Source organism: Lipomyces tetrasporus (assembly GCF_029532465.1).
Source record: "Lipomyces tetrasporus strain NRRL Y-64009 chromosome Unknown POJ06scaffold_4, whole genome shotgun sequence".
Taxonomy (NCBI): domain Eukaryota; kingdom Fungi; phylum Ascomycota; class Lipomycetes; order Lipomycetales; family Lipomycetaceae; genus Lipomyces; species Lipomyces tetrasporus.
Window position 1 is genome coordinate 313050 of NW_026611599.1, and position 18831 is coordinate 331880.

Consider the following 18831-nt stretch of genomic DNA (forward strand, 5'->3'; position numbering starts at 1 on the left):
TCAAATTGTTTGTAGGTGGATTCGATGTATCTTGTTATTTAAAACAGCGACACCTTATGCATGTAGTACACCATGTAGCATATGACGTAATTGCGACCACTTAGATGACAGCGACTTAGGCCCCGGAATTTGGGACGCAGATAATATAGTAATAGCACGTTGTCGCTACTGTACTTAAGGGTAATATTGCTGTTACCTGTCCTGCAAATCTGTGCTGGTCCGAATCCGAGAGCAGAAGATGGTTATACTGGCTACGGGTTTCGTACACGGGGATTACTATGCGACTAAGTTCGTCTGTTGCGGCGTAAATAATACAACTTCAATTGCTCGTATAAACGCGCTTATAAACGCGCTCGACAGCTAAATCGGTTTGTTGAGAGCCAGACCATTCAATAATCCACGATCTTGATCGTGAAGGAACCTACTTAGGCTCTTCGCGTTCTTTCTACCCGTCCAGGTCCTCACACATGGTTGCCCCGGATGTCAGTCACAGCACCCCAGCTTTAGACCGCTCACGAGCACCGTCGCTCCCGCGTACACTAGTTCCACCATGCTTCTTCACAGATCCGTCGGTCATTCAAGAATGGCGATATGAATGCAGGCGACTGGCCCAAGAGATCTATCCGCATTTATGGTTGGGCCCGAGGAATGTAGCCAAGGACGAGCAGTTCTTACGCGACAACAACATCAAGCTGGTGCTAGCCATCACGACGCCACAGGCGTGGCAGATTATGAAGGCCCGGTATGCGGATAAGAATGAGTACCAAGGGCTTCCTGTGTCGAATTACATAGAACTGGTCAAGAGTTTTCCGCTTGCGAAGCAGATGATTGATCAGACGAGAGAAAACGGTGGAACAACTCTGCTGTATTGTGAAACAGGGAACGAGAAAAGTGCGGCGGTGGCTGTCGCATATGTTATGGAGTCTAACGGGTATGTGGGGGATCAGGAAAAGCGGAATGATATTAGTGATACTAATGTCAATGCCAGGTGGGATCTTATTAGGTCGATTCAGTTCGTGCAGGCCCGACGATTCTGTGTGGCCTTAGACGACAACATGAAATTTCAAGTAAGTGCACGTATTAGTCAGACTAGCGGAAGACGTAACACTAACAAACCGCTAGTTACGGGTATGCAGTCATTTGCGTGGGACAGGGCTGGCACTAACATCTTGGTAGTCTTACGAGACTCTTTGTCAGGCTCGTCAAGCAGTATTAACACCATCCAAACGGCCAGACTTACGTCGTACACTGGATGATCTGTATGCAGATTCTGACGAAGCGTATGTCCTTAATAAAGTACGCTTCCTCATTATATACTGACCTATGTAGTGCTGACGACGTCGATCGAGAAGGCAGGGCACCATTCGACGACGTTGATCCAAATAGCATTAAAGAAAGTGGCGATGTAATTATGGGATGAGATATAAATCGGCGCATGTATGGGCTTCGGCGTTATGTCCATCAGGGTGAAAAAGTGGGTTTTGTGAGGAGTTGGTTACGCATTGTAGTGGTTTTCTAGCATTATTTCTGGTTTCTGGGTCATCGTTAATGTGCCCAAATCTTTGTAATATAGCTGAATAATCGTCATTATATTAAATCCGTATGTGTTACTTATGGCATCGGGACTGATTCCATCATGATCGCGTTCTCTTGATCTCCTGATCTACAAGATTTGCGTGAACACCAATCATTCCAACCCGGAACCGATTGCAGAGTGCGCGTCTCCCGGATGCTAGGGTAAGGGTTCCCCTACACCGGCAACTCTTTGTCCCAGCCGTGAAAAATAGTTGAGCAACGACTTTAATTATTAACGCAACCAAAACTTCCTGGTCCCGTTTATTTATAGGATAAAGTTAGCATTATTATCGATACAAAATGGGTAAAAAGTAAGTGTTGTACATCGTCGACATGCCGACGACGTGAGAAAGCCACGATACGAGAGCTCTCCAGCACGCGGAGGAGAATTCTTGAGTGAACGAGGGAGTCGGGCTGATTTATTGGACGTTTAACTAACGATATTGCGATAGGGATAAGAAGCCGAGAAAGGACGATTACTGGGATACTGCATTCGAGGAGGATCAGGAAGTTGTTCAGGTTGACGGTGCCGAGCTTCCACTAGGAACGTCCCCTTCTCCGGCTCCAGCTCCTGCGAAGGAAGAGGAGGCTGATGAGAATATCGATACCACTCCTGCTTCTAAAGATAATGGTACCGCTAAGACTGAATTCAATGACGATGATGATGATGACGAGGAGGAGGAGGACGCGGGACCTGCTCTTCAGTTGAAGGTAATAAAGATGTACAGATTTAATTGTGTAGGAGAGTCATGAAGCTAACGGAACTGTGAACACAGAGCAAGAAAGAGAAAGAACGGGAGAAGAAGGAGAAGGAAAAATTACGAAAGAAGCAACAAGTACGTATTTGCTCGGACTACGTTGGTCTGTGACCATGTATTAACAATACCTCCAGATGGAGCGAAAGAAAGCTGGCGCTGGCGGAGTTTCCGCACCAGAAGCGAAGCCCCCGGCACAGGAAGCAGCTAAGGAGGCTGCTCCTGCTGCTGCGCCTGCAGCGACTCCGGCTGCTGGAAAGAAGGGCGCCAAGGCTGATCCGAAGGCCAAGACAAAGAATAAAATGCTTGCTGCTCTTGAACGACAAGTTGAGCTTCAGCGTCAGGCTGAAGAGAAACGCAAGCAGGAGGAGGAAGAAGAGCGGCGGTAAGACATTGTTGCCCTAAGACTTGTTATGTGAAAAGAAGCAAACTGACAATAGTGTAGGCGTATTGAGGAAGAAGAGCGCAAGGCCGCTGAGGAAGTTCGACTGAAAGAAGAAGCCAAGGCTAGAAAAAAGGAGAAGGAGAAAGCCAAGCGGGAGGAACTGAAGCGAGAAGGCAAACTTCTTACAAAGAAACAGAAAGAGGCTTTCCAACTGCAGCAGAAGCGTGCCCAACAGTTGCGAGATGCAGGCGTCTACATTGCTGGCTTTGACGAGAAGAATCAGGACGACAGCAGGAAAAAGCGACCTGTGTACGGAAGAAAGAAGGGTAAGCAGGATGATAATTCTTCGACTAAGGAGGACAGTCCTTCTTTAGAGGATTCAGTCGACAATTTGAAGGATGTCGCTGTGGACACGGCTGTGGAGAAGACTTCAGATTTGGAGGCAATTGATGAAAAGCCTGGGGAAGATATTTCACAGTCGTGGGAGGATGCGTTGAAGTCCGATAAAGTGGAGAGTGCCGGAGATTCTTGGGAGAACTTGCTCGCTTCTGACGAGGAGTCAAACGGTGCGTCTTCTGATAGCAACGGTAGCACGCAGAAGACGGAAATTTCCACCAGTTTAGACGACAATAAACAGACGTGGTCAAGCAAAGAGCAAGAGGAAGCGGACGTGGACGAATTAGCCCGAAAGGAAGAGCAACGTCGTCAGGCCGAGCGAAAGGCTGAGATTGAAAAAATCAAAGCTGAGGCAGAACAAAGGAAAGCGGAAGCTTCACAGCGACGAGATGTAGGTTGTTATTTGACAATAACTTATTTGGACATATAACTTACATGAGTTAGAAACGACACAAAGCTGCTTTGGATGCCCGATCCCAGGACAACCTACGATCTCCGATTTGCTGTATCTTGGGTCACGTCGATACCGGTAAGACCAAACTCCTTGACAAGGTTCGTCAGACCAATGTTCAGGAAGGCGAGGCTGGTGGTATCACCCAGCAGATTGGTGCGACGTACTTCCCCATCGACGCTATCAAGCAGAAGACTGCAGTTGTCAACAAGGATCAAACCATGGAGTACAAGGTTCCAGGCTTGCTGGTCATCGACACGCCTGGCCACGAGTCGTTCACCAACCTCCGATCGCGTGGTTCGTCGCTATGTAACATTGCTATTTTGGTTATCGATATTATGCACGGTCTTGAACAACAGACTCTCGAATCCATCCGACTTTTGCGATCACGAAAAACTCCGTTCATTGTCGCGTTGAACAAGATCGACCGTTTGTATGGATGGGAGGCTATTCCCAACAATGGCGCCCAGGACTCGCTTGCCAAGCAGTCTAAAACTGTCCAGCGGGAGTTTGAGGACCGTTTGCAGAAGACGAAGCTCGCGCTCGCAGAGCAAGGTCTTAACTCGGAGCTTTACTACAAGAACCGTAACATGGCGCGCAATGTATCTCTTGTGCCCACGTCAGCGGTTACTGGTGAAGGTGTTCCTGATATGTTGAAGCTATTGATCGAGCTTACCCAAAGTCGTATGAGCGACAAGCTCATGTACCTGTCAGAGCTCGAGTGCACGGTCCTGGAAGTGAAGGTGATCGAGGGTCTAGGCACCACGATCGATGTCGTACTGTCGAACGGTATTTTACATGAAGGTGACCGGATAGTACTGTGTGGAATGAACGGTCCGATAGCAACGAATGTGAGAGCACTGCTTACTCCCCAGCCGTTACGAGAGCTCCGGATCAAGTCCGCGTATGTGCATCATAAGGAAGTCAAGGCAGCGCTTGGTGTCAAAATTGCGGCGAATGATCTAGACAAGGCAATTGCCGGTTCCCGACTTCTGCTGGTTGGCCCCGACGACGATGAGGAGGAGTTGATGGACGAGGTTATGTCCGATCTCACCAGTCTTGAGAGTGCGCTTGATAAGAGCGGAAGAGGCGTTTGCGTCCAGGCGTCGACGCTAGGTTCGTTGGAGGCGTTGCTTGATTTCTTGAAGCAGATGAAGATTCCTGTGATGTCGATCTCTATCGGTCCCGTGTATAAGCGTGATGTTATGAAAGCGACGACAATGCTCGAGAAAGCTCGAGAGTTTGCGGTTATGCTTTGTTTCGATGTCAAGATCGACAAGGAAGCAGAGGAGTATGCCGAGCAACAGGGCGTCCGTATTTTCAGTGCCGACATTATCTATCACCTGTTTGATGCTTTCACAAACTACCAGAAAGAGCTGCTCGAGTTGAAACGTAAGGAGACTGCCGCACAAGCTGTCTTCCCATGCGTACTACACACTATCAAGGTCATCAACAAGCGTAACCCTATGATTATCGGCGTCGACGTTTCGGATGGTACTGTTCGCCTCGGCACGCCTATCGCCGCTGTTCGAATTGACCCTGCTACGCAGATGCGGCAGGTGCTGCAGCTTGGTCGAGTCGTCAGTTTGGAAGTCAATCACAAGTCGGTCGATATTGTGAAGAAAGGACAGGCGCAGGGAGGAGTTGCGATGCGACTTGACACGCCTGCGAACCAGCCTACGTGGGGTAGACACGTCGATGACTCGGACACATTGTACTCTGAAATTAGCAGGGAATCGATCGATACGTTGAAGGATCCTGCTTACAGAGATGACGTTACGCGTGACGAGTGGTTGTTGCTCAGACAGTTGAAGGCAGTGTTCAGCATTCCGTAGATGTTTGTTGTGTTTTCATTAGTTGTGTCATGCAAGTTGGGTTTTCGGAATAAAATATTTGTGGTTAGTGTCATATCAATATCACGTCTACGCATAACGCCATAGGCGTATATTCATAACAAAATGCATTTATTACGTTAACTACCAATCTACGGTCCTCTTCAATCTCTTTTTCTCACCGTTCCGCTTTTTCGCCGCCAACCTCGCCTCGTTGGCGCGCTTTTTGATCTCATTCCACTTTTCCACCTTCTCCGTTGACGCATCGTCCGGGATGAACGCGCAGTCATGGATCATGTCGTGTAGTTTCTGGAAGCAGTCATCGATATTCTCGTGTCGTTGACGCGCGGAGTCGGATTGTACTACCACATTGTCATGTTTGGTTAAGTACCTGAAGTGCTGCATAACCAGTTAGAAACCGCCATTGGAAATGAGGCGGTTGCATGCGTACTTTTGTGCGAAGTCGTTCTAATATGACGTTTGGAATCCAGTCTAATTCGTCCCACGAGCACCGAATCGTCGCTTTCGTATTCACTAAAATGGCCCCAAACAAGTCAGCATTATCTGCAGCTTACAACACCACCAATTTGACAGACATTTATTCACATTCTGGCCGCCGGGCCCGCTAGATCGAGCGAACGAGATGTCGAACTTGTCACGTGGGATGTCGGAGACCTTGAAGGTATTGAGCCAACGTCTTGCTTTTGATATCTCGTCGTCTGGGAACTCGCTGTCGACTTTGTGGAAGACGGTAGTGTATGTGCGCTGGCGGGGTTGATGTAGGCGGGATGGAAGGACACATAGGGCCGAAATTGGTGAAGGGGGTGCAAATCCTGAGATAGCAATGCGTCTAGGGAGGCGTAGGAGGAGGACGTGCATGTATTTTGCAGAGAGCATGGCGAACTTCACAGTTAAGTTATGGTATTGAGATCGCTGCTGCCATGGAGTGCGTATTGCAGAATATTGCAGAAACGCGCGGCGACTTTTATTAGCGGGGTATTTAACCCTGTAAGTTTTCAACGCATGAATTATGTCCAGGTGATTGTTGACGAAGATCGAGGCCGTGCAGTTCGAGGCCTGCCATGACGTCACATCTCCACAGCAATGTATAAATGCCGGACGACATTCAGGGGCGCTTGTAGAGGACAATTTTCATCATAGCCTTCGATAAATAATGCGATCATCCGCGCCAATTAGTTCGGAGTACAGATTTTTAGACGGACGAAGCAGTCTGCAACTTGAATATTTGGTAATTTAATTGTTGCTCAGCGCACTGAGTTGGAGTCGAACAATTAGGGAAGCGCGAGGTATAAGTTACAGTCTTCCTACGAAAGCGGGGCACCCAAATTGAGTTGTACCAGTTGTACCCGAGTCATTGACGGTACATAAGACAGATGGTGCAGACAATCAAGTGATATTGGATGCAATGCTAAGAATCTTGCACTATGTGAGTATCAATATTTCTAATCTAACCCTCAAATCTTCTCCGCGGTTTCAGCGGACCGAGCGAAAACTAGCAAGTTGTGTCTTTGTCTAAATCGGAATTACAATCTATACTTCTTTGGATATTGTCAACAGGCCGTGATTCACATCTCATGCAAACTTCACCGATCTAAAACCATACATTCAAATTATACTACAGCATCCGTCTTTCCCTGTGTTTATAGCCTTTACTTTGTTTGTTGCCAGTGCCAGCGAAACCACTTCTGATATCGGCTCGTGTATCCCTTCAAAGTTGATTGCCGAACATTCAAAGTATTTCGTGCCCATCTTGCTCGCCAGTCGTTGTCCCTAGGCGTGTTAGTAAGTATGAGAGGCATTGAGAAGTAATATGCATGGAGTAGACGTACTTCTTCGGGCGATATTACTTTCTCGTTGCGTTCCTCCAACGCAGCCAGGGTATCCGGATCGGTCCGGAGGTCCGCCTTGAGGCCCACTAGTACTGTCACAAAGCCGGACGGGTGCTCGAGCTTTAGTCGTTCCCAGTACTACCAACCGTCAGCAATTGTCCCCATATATGTACGATATATTGGATGTAAATAAATACGCGCACCCTCTCGGCAGTTCGGAAGGACGCGCGGTCGGCGACAGAGAAACAAAAGATGTAGACGTTGAATTCGTCGAGGAGATACCTCGGAAGGATGCCCTCGTCTTTTATTTCGAAGTACAAATTGTACAAGACCGTGACTGATACGCGATCAGAGTCAATTTCGATCTTGCGTGTGGGAAGATGCTGGAATCTGTTGGCGACCTGAAAATCCTGAGTTAGCTGCAGCCGTGCGATAGTAATACATGCTATATTTCATAAGCTGGGATACCTGATTGCGAATAAATTCTGGGAGGTTCTGGTTGTAGCCCCACTTCCATATCCAGGTGTACCTCCCGATTCCTGGCGAGCCGACGACGAAGACTTCGACCTCGACCTGGGCGTCAACCGGCCACCTTCTCGTCTGGCTTTTCTTGCTCTTGCTTGAGCTGGACTTCTTGACCATGATTACATGTGGTAGTGGCCAGACAAGATGAGGCAAGTGCAGTTAGTGTAGCGGAATGTCGGGACCCGGCAGCTCCGGCATGCTGCTCCCCCACATTACCCTACCCCACACACAAGTAATTCAAATCTCCAGTCGCGGTTGTGCTGCTTCGCGGCTTGAGCCGAGTTGCGCCGTAGAAAGTAACCCTATCGCACCACAGCCACACTCACGCGCAAATGGTCCACGCAATCAGATTCGAGAAGTAACTCTGTCATCAGAATTGGCAATATAGCTTACAATTTGTTTGATTATATATATATATCAACCTAGAACGCGATTTGTATTATACACTTGCTGCCTACTATCGTCCTCTCGCAGTAAGAAAATATGTCCAAATCTATAGTTCGCTCGATAAAGAACGTCACAAACGGCTACACAACCGCCCAAGTCAAGACCAGAAATGGTGAGTTCTCCATGTTTCCACAATAACGTGGTTAATGGTATTCTTATCATGGCTGCAATCGTTGAGCTAATGCGACATAGCCACAAGCAATGATCCATGGGGTCCCAGTGGTGGCGACATGGACGAGATTGCCCAACTCACTTTTGACGAGTATGCCCCGTTTATTTGGCCGATTACAGGTTTGAACAGATATTTATCGTGTGATCTAGTGCGATGTTGCTCGAGATTATGGAAATCGTAGACAAACGTCTCAACGACAAAGGCAAGAACTGGCGGCATGTCATGAAAGTATGTATTTTATATATTGGCCAATAGATAACACCTCTTAATCGATTCAAGGCACTGGTGGTTTTGGATTACTGCTTGCATGTCGGCTCCGAAAATGTGGTGCGTTGGGCAAAGGACAATCTCTACATCATCAAGACTCTTCGCGAGTTCCAATACATCGACGAAGAAGGTCGTGACCAAGGCATCAACAGTACGTCTCGAAATCGCACATACTCTGAGCGCTTGCTAACCAGCCAAACACAGTCCGTACAAAGGCAAAGTCACTTACTTTGTTCCTTTACGACGATGAACGAATTCGAACCGAACGGGTGAATAGGAATTTCATGCGCGATAAGATGAGCCATCCTGGCGACGAAATGTTCCGTAACGACAAACCAGGCCGGTCCAGCCGTGGTGACGGATTCGAACCAGATCGGCCCGGACGACCTCAGCGCCGACGGCGTAATACTGGTGTTGATGACGATAACGACGGAGATCTGCAGCGAGCTCTCGAGGAGAGTAAAGCTACTGCCCAAGAAGAGGAAGCGCGGAGACGAGTAAAGAATATGTCGCCTGTGGACGACGACCTTGCGACCGCGATAAGGTTGAGCCAGAGAATCGACGGGAAGCAACCCAACGCCGTTCCACCGCATCAGCTTCAGTCCATAGACGAAGGAAATCTAATTGACATTGCTGAGCCGCAGCCGCAGCAGCAGCTGAGTCAACTTTCGGTGAATAACACTGGTTATATCTCGCCTCAATACACTCAGGCTCAACAGCAGACATACACCGGCGCAGTGTATCAGCAACCCCAGCAGACTGCGCAAGGCTACCAGCTGTCAGGCCAGTATCAAATGCAGCTGCCTACAGGAATCTCGCAGCAACAGTCTGGTCTGCAGCAATCAGGGATGCAGCAGCACATGGGCATCCAGCCGACCGGTTACGGGTTCCAGACAACCCAGGCGCCCTATACCAGACCGGCAACGCTTGCATCGGATTTCACAGGTGCAGGCTTTGGCGGTTATTCGAACCTGACGCAGTCGCCGATGGCAACTGGGTACTTGTCTCCTGCTTACTCGACGCAGACGGGATACGGATCGAATCCGCAGTCGGCCACACCTACTGGTTACGGTTACTCGCAGCCGCAGGTGCAGCAACCCATGTTACAGACGATGTTCCAACAGCAGTATCAAGAGCAGCAGCAACCGCAGCATACTCTTGTTCCTCAGCCGACTGGAAGGAACAATCCGTTTGCCCGACAATGATTTTCACACAACAATACAGATCTTGTTATTGGATATTATTTATGTACATTATCTTATAGAGGGGTACATCGGAAACATCTCAGACAAGATTGGAGGAGTTGGCCTAGTATCAATATAGTAAGTTACAACCCAATGTGGATCTCCAGATCACTATGCCAGTTTTCAATGTGACAACAGAGTTTGATTCCAGACGAGCTCATCTGTCACTGTCACTGGGCGAGAATTGTCCGGCTGTAAGGTTTGCGCTGATCACTTCGGCGTGATGAAAATTAGCCGTAGTATGCTGCCAATGGCTGCTGCGGTTGCCACTGTTGCTGGACGGGTTGTTGGTTGCGCTGCATAACCAACTGGTGCCTAGTTGGCATCTGAGCGCCCTGATTGGCAGGCTGAGCCGTGATATCAGTCGATGAGTATGATTGTAGAGGCAGTTGAGCGGTATACTGAGGAACGAGTGGCCGGGCTGTGTGCAGATTTTGTAGTTGACCGGTGAGCTGAGGATACTGCTGAGGTATCCTTTGCTGGTCAGCTGCGTGAACAAACGCGTAAGTGCCAGTAGCTTGAGGTTGCTGGTACACTACTTGGTGATAGCCGGTCGGCTGCGCAGACTGTGCCTGCACCCTTTGATACCCGGGAACCTGAGCATACTGGAAAGCGGCCGGTCCGGTCGATTGCGCTGTTTGCTGTGGCATCTGTGGCTGCGGATCGGTTCTTACGGCTCCAAATAGAAGCTCACTGTTCTTCTGATCCATATATTCCTTCAGCCGCTGCTTTTCTTGCTCATCTTTCCGCCACACACGAGCAGCGTCCGTTGCCGACGCGGCACGCGCTCTCGCCTGTCGCTCAGCCTGACCTTCTTTCTTGGCATTGACTCTACTTTCGTGGGACGCACGCAAGGATGCAATATCCTTCTCAATATCAAACGAACTCCGCTGCGGCAAGGTAGATGCTCGCCTCCGGCCTTGCGCAGGCTCAATTTCATCCCGGAAAGCGTCGTACCCAGACCGCAGCAGTCGTTCCCTCATCAAATGTCTATTAGCCCTCGCTGATCGAATTCTCTCATCATCTTGCAGAAACGTCGTGATTTCCTTTGCTTTTGTGCGGACTATATCACATCACACTGTCGTCAGTATTCGAATTGACACAAAGAAATCCGACACTCGACGAACCACTCATTCCCTGATCCTTGTTATCTTCATCAATGTGCTGAAACTCGCGCAGGGTTTTGATGATATATATGTTATCTTTCGCCCAGCGCACGACCTCCTCGGATCCAACGTGCAGGCAATAATCGAGCACCAGCAATGCCTAGGACGGGTCTTGGTCAGTACCACGCTCAGCTTCCGATTCATCACTCACCGGCTCTAAACAATACCGTCACGTACCTTCATTACATGCCGCCAGTTTTTGCCTTTGTCGTTGAGTCGTTTATCCAACATATCCATGACGTCAAAGAACGTATCACTACATCACGCGACATAAGCTCCCGTCTCCGGCATTCCAGTCGATCTTTCTACAATCAGAGCATACCTGTGGATAGTGAGCTGTGCGATCTCCTCCATATCGGTTCCGCTTGGCCCCCACGGATCGTTACTGGTAGCTATTCTCATGCGAATCAGCAAATGTCGACTACATATCGTTTCGTCAACGTATAGGTTTGCGCCACTCACCGTTCCGGACCTTGACTTCTGGGCGGGAATACCCACTCGTGACGTTCTTGATCGACCGAACTATCTGCTTCGTGGCCATACCGTATATCGTATCCAAAAAAAAATACTTGTTCGTTGTAGTAAGTGCAAATGACAATGATGTCGTTCGTGCAGGTTCGCCGAACCGGCGCTTAATACGTCGAACAGCTGCGACTCAGGAGGTCGGACCGTTCGGGCCGACCGACGCGTATGCGCGCGCCACAGCTTGTTCTGTCACAGGCCGGCCCAAAGCCGCATTGCGCTTATGCCGTATTTCTGCACGTCTGATACGTCTGTGTGGCTTAAGTGCGGCGCCGCTGTCGGTTTCGCCAACGCTGCTCCATACGCTTACTCGCTCGTTGGTTAATATTAGAAACGTCGAGAGGCAGTCCCGTGGCGTCCCCAGAATAGGGCAAGCGTGTGTGTTCATTTATCATTTACCCAAAAGAAGTACGTAAAGTACAGTACATACATGAAGATACAACAAAATAAGAACGTGCAACATACGACTAGGTAGAAACGCGGCTTAAGCAAGTAAGATGAAAACAACTATACAACAATTCTCTTAGGCGAGCAAACCCACAACGTCTCTCTCTTTTGCACATACACAAACGCGACCGATAACAACCCGTTTATATACTAATTTGAAAGACCTAATGGATAGACGCTCTTATTCTAGGGATTACATGTACTCAGGATCGTGCCATGGGCCCGCGTCAGACAGCTCACAACTACCCTCGCAGTCGCACTTTCCACCAAACTTTGTCGGAAGGTTCTCCGCTGGTATCTGCTTCAGTAGCTCTGTCTGGTAGTTGCCTCCCAAGATAAAAATCTTCGAGACTGTGACAGGGTCGAGCAGGGGCCGGATAATTCGGAAGGCAGTCGAGAAACCAAACGGCGCATTGATCATATAGAATTTACTAATTTCGCTTTAGGATATATGAAAACAAGGCAACGCCATGATAGGTACTTACCCCATACGCTCAGGGTAGTAATTCTGGCCGATAACTGACGCTTCACGAACATATTGGTAAACCTGCTGAATGCTGGAAATGCCGACTCCCTTAAGATCCATAATTGTGCAGGATGTCTCAATCAAATGTCCTGCCTTGCGTGAGCACGCAGGCTAGTTCATCACGACGTTAGCGCAATTTTCTGTGACAATGCTTTGCCAAGCACATACCAAACGACTCAAGACGAAAGTCTCGTACTCCCAAACAAGATTCTGCAACATCCGCTCAAAAGTCGTGATTTTGTACATCTCTGTAAGATTGACAGAGCCAAGCTGTTCAATATAGATTGGTCTTCCTTCCTACACATATTCTAGTTAGGCAACAGGTCCATGTCGATACTGTCAATTCGTCTACATACGACATCAGTCTTGTGGTAGTACTGCGGATAATACTTGGAAACTTCAGCCTTCTCACTGTAATGGAAATTGGCCACAATTTCGTCAACACCGAAGTCTTTCCTCCACTTTTCGCATGCTAGAAACATATCCTTTGCCTTCTGAATGTCGAATTTGCGCGCGCGTAAAAATCTAAGCTGTACACCGCGTGAGTCTCCCAACACATATTCTAGGAGCCAGAAAAGGGACCTACCAACGAAGCATCGTCTAGTCTATCTGTACAACCGCTACTTTTCAACTCGTTCCGAAGCATGCCAACCTTAGCCTGTTGCTCCGGCGAAACATTGCCGGGGTAACCTGATGGCGCGCCGGGGCCGTAAGTCAATGGGTAATCCTTGTTGCTAAAGCACCTGTTAGTCTCAGGGTTACACATAGTGCAACCTATTCGGTATTCTCTAATGCAGTGACGGCAACTTGAGAAAGATCCCGAACAAACATAGATACGCTCAATGCGACTATTTCTGTTGACATCGAACGTACCTGGACTCTTCCTGGAAGCATGGTCAGCACTCATGTTACCGTACGGCATTATCTATTCAGCCAGTCCATACCATCATATCGAATGTAACCTAATGAAAAAAAAATGCCTAAGCGAAGATGCAAGTTCTATATCGCGTCTTGAAGTCTATATGTACTCCGGAGCGACTACTCCTTCCGCCACGCTGATTAGCACGACCGCATTTACGCGTAGGTCAGGTAGGATAACAATCCACTTACCAATACTAATTGCAAGACAAAAAACAATTTAGCTCTCCTACACAGTCAGAAAGGAGGTTATTGACTGAGCGAGCTAACGCGGTACCTAGATAGGAAGCACAAGGGTTTAAAAGGACCGGTTGAGCCAACGCAGCGAGCGTCGATGCACAAAGATCGTGGCGGCGTCAGGGCAACGCACCCACCAGCCGTAGCGACGCATCACATCCGGCGGCTTCGTTGCCCGGGCTATAATTTATATATTCCAGTTTATTTGTTTCTGGGTCAGTTTGGCTGAGGACAAAACTATATTTCCGCATCACTGATCTATAGTCAACTCGCGGGCTGTCTATGGTTTACTTGCGTGCGCAGCCTGCTTGGCACAATCACTAGATACCCGACGGGATATTAAGAGATAATATCAACCTCGCCATCTGCCATCTGCTCCTCGCATTTCTCTAACCCGATGCAATTGCAAAATATCATGGACGGAATAGGCGAACAGTTGAGTGATCACGACATTTTTACATTTGCCTCGTCACGTTGAGAATACTGACATCAGAGAGTTTGGCACGGATCAGAATGGGATTCGTCAGTTTGGACTTCATTCTACATCTTGCTTTCTTATCTTGCCATACCCAGAATACCTACTGATGTTACATGTACAACTCGGTCCAATTACAACCGGCGACAATTTCGTAATAGCAATTACATTGTCCACTACATATCGACGACCGCCCTAATAAGCATAATGAAGAAAAAAAACCTCATATCATGTCACTGATAGTATCTTGGCTCGTCAAAGACATGATATCTATGTCCACGAACTCCTTCGCCTCTAAACATGGCTGGATAGTGGTACTCCTTGGGCACCTCGGACTCTGGGATCTGGGCATTGCTTGACGTAGGATCATCGCCGATAACGAATTTTCCCGTCTGGATCTCCGTATCGGTAATCGTCGATCGACTGACACGAGCATATGCGACACGCTTGATGTCCCTGTACAAAATGTACTCGCACCATCGGTCCCAATCCGAAGGGTCGATGTCGTGCATTCTTGTCTTCTCGCTCACATAAGTATTGTAATTGCCCTCCAGAGGTTTGGTAACCAAATAGCTCAACAGGATCAATGGATTCGAGCTACTAGCCATTATATCGCTGACACCAGCGGTCTGAAGCCGTCGGTCTTCCACGTCCTCCTCTTGTCCGCTGTGGAAGACGACAACATCGATTGGACTGCCGTAGACATCAAGTGTAGCATGAATGGCCGGCGCAAGCTCACCAACAGGCGAGGGGAGTAGGTGGTGTGTCGAGTTAAGGATCGGAAATTTGGACAACAACGCCGCACCCCATGTATGCTTGTTGGGTCCTGGACCATAATCGACGTACATTCCCAAGTCTTCCGCAATCTGCTGGGTCAGATCTCGGTTGCCCATAATTATACGCTGCGTGTCCGACTCTAGGAGACCTAGAACGACTATTAATACATTACTAGAATAATATTACGCATAATCCATCTCACCAATAACATCAATCTCAAGGTCTCGGATCGCATCACGCATTCTCACCTCGCTCGCCCACATATCGTTGTCCAGGCCAAAGTGGATAGTCCAAATACCGACAGTCATGAGCTTAGCATCCGGATTGTAAGGCTTGGGCGTCTCCATCGACAATCGCTTGTACGCAATAGAAGCAGCCAAAGCAGACAGCGAAGTGAGGCAAATAAGAGCAAACGAGCGGACCTTGTAGAAGTTTATACTGTTGATCTTCGCGTTCGAGCTACCGCTCGTAGGAACCTTTCCGGCGCCGTAGACTCCCAAACCAATCAGGAACATCGCGCTGCCGAGAACAATGTCGGTACGCTCACGGAGCAACGGACCACCGGGGACGAAAGCGTACGCCACCACCCACACGTGAGCAAGAACAAGGAGATCATAAAGGAAAAACGCAAGTCCAAAGGTACGTCCTGGGGAGTGGATAGAAGCCGACTCGAGGAAGGCAGGAACAATCGACAACAGGTATACTGTCAGAACAAGACCACCAAAATAACCAGTCCAGTTCTCATAGCTATACAGTACGGTAGCACCAATAGAACCAATTATAAACCCTGTCCAGCTACTGGAAACAGGCTTGGCCACGACACCGATATAAACTCCAAGAGCCATTGCACAGATCGTAATGGCACCGTGCGGAACAGGAAGAGGCCCTGTGACCGGATATCCGGTCCAGACCCAGTATGCCAAAGTGCTGGAATCAGACAAGAGAGAGTGCAGGTTAAAAATGAGACCTGCCAACCCACATGCAGACCAAACAAAGCATCCGCGTTTCGAAGATGGGACAACATCAACTGCACCTGCCTGTGGACGAGTAGCCAACAACGCAGCAATAACGCCAAGAGCAAGTCCGGTCTTGTTCCATCCACTATTTTCCGCGTGCATTATAGGCCAGATTGGGTTGTTGGCATAGAATGCGAACTTCGCAATAGCGGACAGAATAAATCCAATTGAGAAAGCGGTAGCCTTAGACAGACCCAAAAACGGTCTAGCGGTGACATTCCAAAACTCTATAGAGAGCGCGATTGTGCCAAATATGACACCGACAGTAACTGTTAGAAGTCTGTCGCTGGGACCGGGAACAAGATAAGCTGCGACACCAATGAGTTGACCAAGTTGAGCAATTTGAGGAAACTTGGCGAAAAATTTTGTAGCATATGGCAGTCCAAGAAGGACTGGGGCAATGCTAGATAGAAGCGTGACTTCGTAGCCGCTAATTCCCATATACCATAGTGGAAAGTCTGAATATCGAGTCAGTTGATTCACTCACGAAGCCCACGCCCGCACTCACACCAAATCAAGACTCCCAGTGACGTGAGGACGGACCAAAAGATGAACTGCATTTTATTGTCAGCGCCGACTTCTCATCGCATACAGATCAATCATACCGAGTTGTATACGCTAATCATAAATCCTAGTAGCCCGCCGATGCTGAATCCGGTCAAGAGCCCCGTATCGTTATGCTTGAGATCCCTTCATAAGAATTAGCGAAATACTGATGTATTCTATTAGGACGGTCATACTGACCTGGTTGACGCTGACTTTCTTACAGGTGGAAATCTAAATAAGAAATAGTGTTTTAATATACACAATATTTAAACGAACAAAAAACTCCACATTGCATTATATTATACATTAAATTGTGGCACATACCCTGCTGTAATTCCATTCATATCTATCACTCTAATCTCAAATGCACTGAAATCAAACACCGAAGCCGAATCATATGCAACATCGAAGAAGATCAAGGACCATTCAAAGAACGCGTATGTTGTATAAGCTGTCATTCGTCAGACTACTGACGGCAAGAAAATTCGGTTGCACGTACCTCCCGGGATGTGATTAATTTTATGCTGAATGAAGAAATAAACAAGAGGGATAATCATGACGTAGAATGCGATACCAAAGACCTTGCGCCATCTGAGAGCCTTGCCTTTCGTAGATATCTTTATTCCCCCAATAGTCCACGGAATGGTTAACAGCAGATAGGCGATCATAAAAATATCATGCCAGTCGTGATCATCGGTAGAGGTGATGTAAACTATTCAGTTCAGCCCAAATTCATAGAGCGATTGTCAAACATCAACGTACCCCATCCACCGCAGGTGAATGTCCGCAATAAACCGACCATAGCGTGTACCTTTGGGAAGAATGCACCGGGCTTCGCGTTCACGAGGTAAGTTAAGAATATAAGAGCAAACCGCGGTCCTGAATCTCAGTCAGCGTCACAAGAAAATGAATTAATTACAATATGCTCAGGCCGTACCAGCTGTGACAGCAATGAATATTTGGAAGACACTTCGTTCCGGATAGCGATCTCCTATTGTAGCTGAAACTGACGGAAACCTGGCCCTAGATTAGATAATACTCCCTTAATGTCACCTGACGAACTACTAGCCATTCATCTGGATATCCGTAGAACTCGTTGCGAACAATCTTATGAAAATGTAGGGTCATGCCCAAAACTAAAGCGCTGAGAAATGCATCTGCACAAGGGCAATTAGCATCCAAGAGCTAAACTATGTCCACTACACCTACATCCTGCAAATGCAGTATGAGCATATGAAACCCATTTGCCATTGGCCTATAAAAGAACAACTGTCAACTAGGTTCGACGGGAGAATCACTACGCATGTGCACGTACGGATGCCACCACGGAGCCGGGCTTGTTCCGCTTTTCTGACGACATTGTGCCAACAATACGCGGAATGCAGGTTGGCGGCCCCAATATATACGGTGATTGGGTGAACACGAATTGTCTCGAAAATGTATTCTTCGTATGATTCAGGCAAGATGAGCAACTGTGCCTGATCGCAATTGAGTTCGGCCACTGTTCTTACCCGGATTAGGTGACAAAAGTATAAGCAACGGTCACTGGTCGATGGTATAAAAATAGTCGATGTTCCCATTCAATATTGTGACGGGAATTTTTTCTGCTTTATAATATGACCATAAGACCAATGTCACAAGATCTCATATACATGACTCTCGCTCTGCAAGAAGCTAAGAAATGTGTTCCGACACCAACGGCTTATTGTGTCGGGGCTGTTATCCTTCTCCCCAAAGGTGCAGAAGGCAACACAACAGATAAAGGTAAATAGTTTAAGTATGGGTTTCATCTGATCCTACGGAATGGCGGTGTTCCATTGGGGGAGGACGCAAGTTTGGAAGTGAAATGGAAGGCCAGCGTCATGTTTAGTTCTCTTCAGCTGGATCTCTCTTGCCAATCTCCTTTCTTGTTCTAGATATCATACTATCTACTGGTTATTCGCGTGAACTACCTGGCAATACACATGCCGAACAATGCGCCATCGAAAAGCTCACAGATGATGAACTGCCTCCCCTAAAGTCAGCGGTGATATATACAACAATGGAGCCGTGCAGCGAACGGCTAAGCGGAAACGTACCTTGTGTCGACCGGATAATTGAGTCGGGGATATTAAGAACTGTGAAGGTTGGTGTGATAGAGCCAGATACGTTCATTAAGAATAATGCTGGCAAGCAAAAGCTAGAAGCCGCTGGAATCCAATATGTTCACGTCAATGGACTGGAGAGAGAATGTCTCGAGGCAGCGACTCGTGGACACTAAAGAAAGAAAATTACGTGATTTCATTCACTATCTTCATAATGT

The 18831-nt window shown here is 47.9% G+C and overlaps 9 protein-coding genes across 9 annotated transcripts; 4 read left to right on the forward strand and 5 right to left on the reverse strand.

The window, feature by feature from the left end:
* Window positions 1-467: 467 nt before the first annotated feature.
* Window positions 468-1420, forward strand: POJ06DRAFT_237109 (protein-tyrosine phosphatase-like protein; the record flags this gene model as incomplete). The annotated part of the gene is made up of 5 exons (XM_056185937.1): window positions 468-931; window positions 989-1067; window positions 1123-1128; window positions 1177-1280; window positions 1330-1420. 5 exons carry the CDS (start codon window positions 468-470, stop codon window positions 1418-1420), a joined length of 744 nt encoding a protein of 247 aa, XP_056044398.1.
* Window positions 1421-1803: 383 nt separating this feature from the next.
* Window positions 1804-5543, forward strand: POJ06DRAFT_221056 (uncharacterized protein). The gene is made up of 6 exons (XM_056185618.1): window positions 1804-1886; window positions 2028-2286; window positions 2352-2411; window positions 2468-2715; window positions 2776-3502; window positions 3556-5543. Exons 1-6 carry the CDS (start codon window positions 1876-1878, stop codon window positions 5395-5397), a joined length of 3147 nt encoding a protein of 1048 aa, XP_056044399.1. The 5' UTR covers window positions 1804-1875; the 3' UTR covers window positions 5398-5543.
* POJ06DRAFT_84834 (uncharacterized protein) lies at window positions 5468-6534 on the reverse strand. Its single transcript, XM_056191652.1, has 3 exons — window positions 5991-6534; window positions 5846-5928; window positions 5468-5793 (listed from the first exon to the last, which is right to left on the reverse strand). Exons 1-3 carry the CDS (start codon window positions 6289-6291, stop codon window positions 5539-5541), a joined length of 639 nt encoding a protein of 212 aa, XP_056044400.1. The 5' UTR covers window positions 6292-6534; the 3' UTR covers window positions 5468-5538.
* A 486-nt stretch (window positions 6535-7020) lies between these two features.
* Window positions 7021-7886, reverse strand: POJ06DRAFT_267119 (P-loop containing nucleoside triphosphate hydrolase protein; the record flags this gene model as incomplete). Its single annotated transcript, XM_056189211.1, has 4 exons — window positions 7021-7185; window positions 7245-7382; window positions 7448-7645; window positions 7713-7886. The coding sequence occupies 4 exons, from the start codon at window positions 7884-7886 to the stop codon at window positions 7021-7023; spliced, it is 675 nt and encodes a 224-aa protein (XP_056044401.1).
* A 179-nt stretch (window positions 7887-8065) lies between these two features.
* On the forward strand, window positions 8066-9995 carry POJ06DRAFT_84881 (uncharacterized protein). The gene is made up of 5 exons (XM_056191653.1): window positions 8066-8328; window positions 8409-8478; window positions 8538-8616; window positions 8668-8806; window positions 8860-9995. Exons 1-5 carry the CDS (start codon window positions 8253-8255, stop codon window positions 9858-9860), a joined length of 1365 nt encoding a protein of 454 aa, XP_056044402.1. The 5' UTR covers window positions 8066-8252; the 3' UTR covers window positions 9861-9995.
* Window positions 9996-10129: 134 nt separating this feature from the next.
* On the reverse strand, window positions 10130-11606 carry POJ06DRAFT_196171 (uncharacterized protein; the record flags this gene model as incomplete). Its single annotated transcript, XM_056185014.1, has 5 exons — window positions 10130-10962; window positions 11027-11165; window positions 11243-11321; window positions 11388-11457; window positions 11528-11606. 5 exons carry the CDS (start codon window positions 11604-11606, stop codon window positions 10130-10132), a joined length of 1200 nt encoding a protein of 399 aa, XP_056044403.1.
* A 160-nt stretch (window positions 11607-11766) lies between these two features.
* Window positions 11767-13850, reverse strand: POJ06DRAFT_249990 (CRAL-TRIO domain-containing protein). The gene is made up of 8 exons (XM_056187232.1): window positions 13671-13850; window positions 13505-13598; window positions 13434-13444; window positions 13147-13294; window positions 12917-13090; window positions 12729-12857; window positions 12520-12671; window positions 11767-12465 (listed from the first exon to the last, which is right to left on the reverse strand). The coding sequence occupies exons 2-8, from the start codon at window positions 13508-13510 to the stop codon at window positions 12228-12230; spliced, it is 858 nt and encodes a 285-aa protein (XP_056044404.1). The 5' UTR covers window positions 13511-13598; window positions 13671-13850; the 3' UTR covers window positions 11767-12227.
* A 573-nt stretch (window positions 13851-14423) lies between these two features.
* POJ06DRAFT_280928 (Frag1/DRAM/Sfk1 family-domain-containing protein) lies at window positions 14424-17889 on the reverse strand (the record flags this gene model as incomplete). The annotated part of the gene is made up of 12 exons (XM_056189915.1): window positions 14424-15115; window positions 15170-16441; window positions 16492-16537; window positions 16589-16673; window positions 16728-16760; window positions 16854-16980; window positions 17029-17241; window positions 17292-17408; window positions 17467-17546; window positions 17569-17686; window positions 17739-17784; window positions 17845-17889. 12 exons carry the CDS (start codon window positions 17887-17889, stop codon window positions 14424-14426), a joined length of 2874 nt encoding a protein of 957 aa, XP_056044405.1.
* A 292-nt stretch (window positions 17890-18181) lies between these two features.
* On the forward strand, window positions 18182-18789 carry POJ06DRAFT_195916 (cytidine deaminase-like protein; the record flags this gene model as incomplete). The annotated part of the gene is made up of 2 exons (XM_056185008.1): window positions 18182-18266; window positions 18446-18789. 2 exons carry the CDS (start codon window positions 18182-18184, stop codon window positions 18787-18789), a joined length of 429 nt encoding a protein of 142 aa, XP_056044406.1.
* Between the last annotated feature and the right edge of the window lie 42 nt (window positions 18790-18831).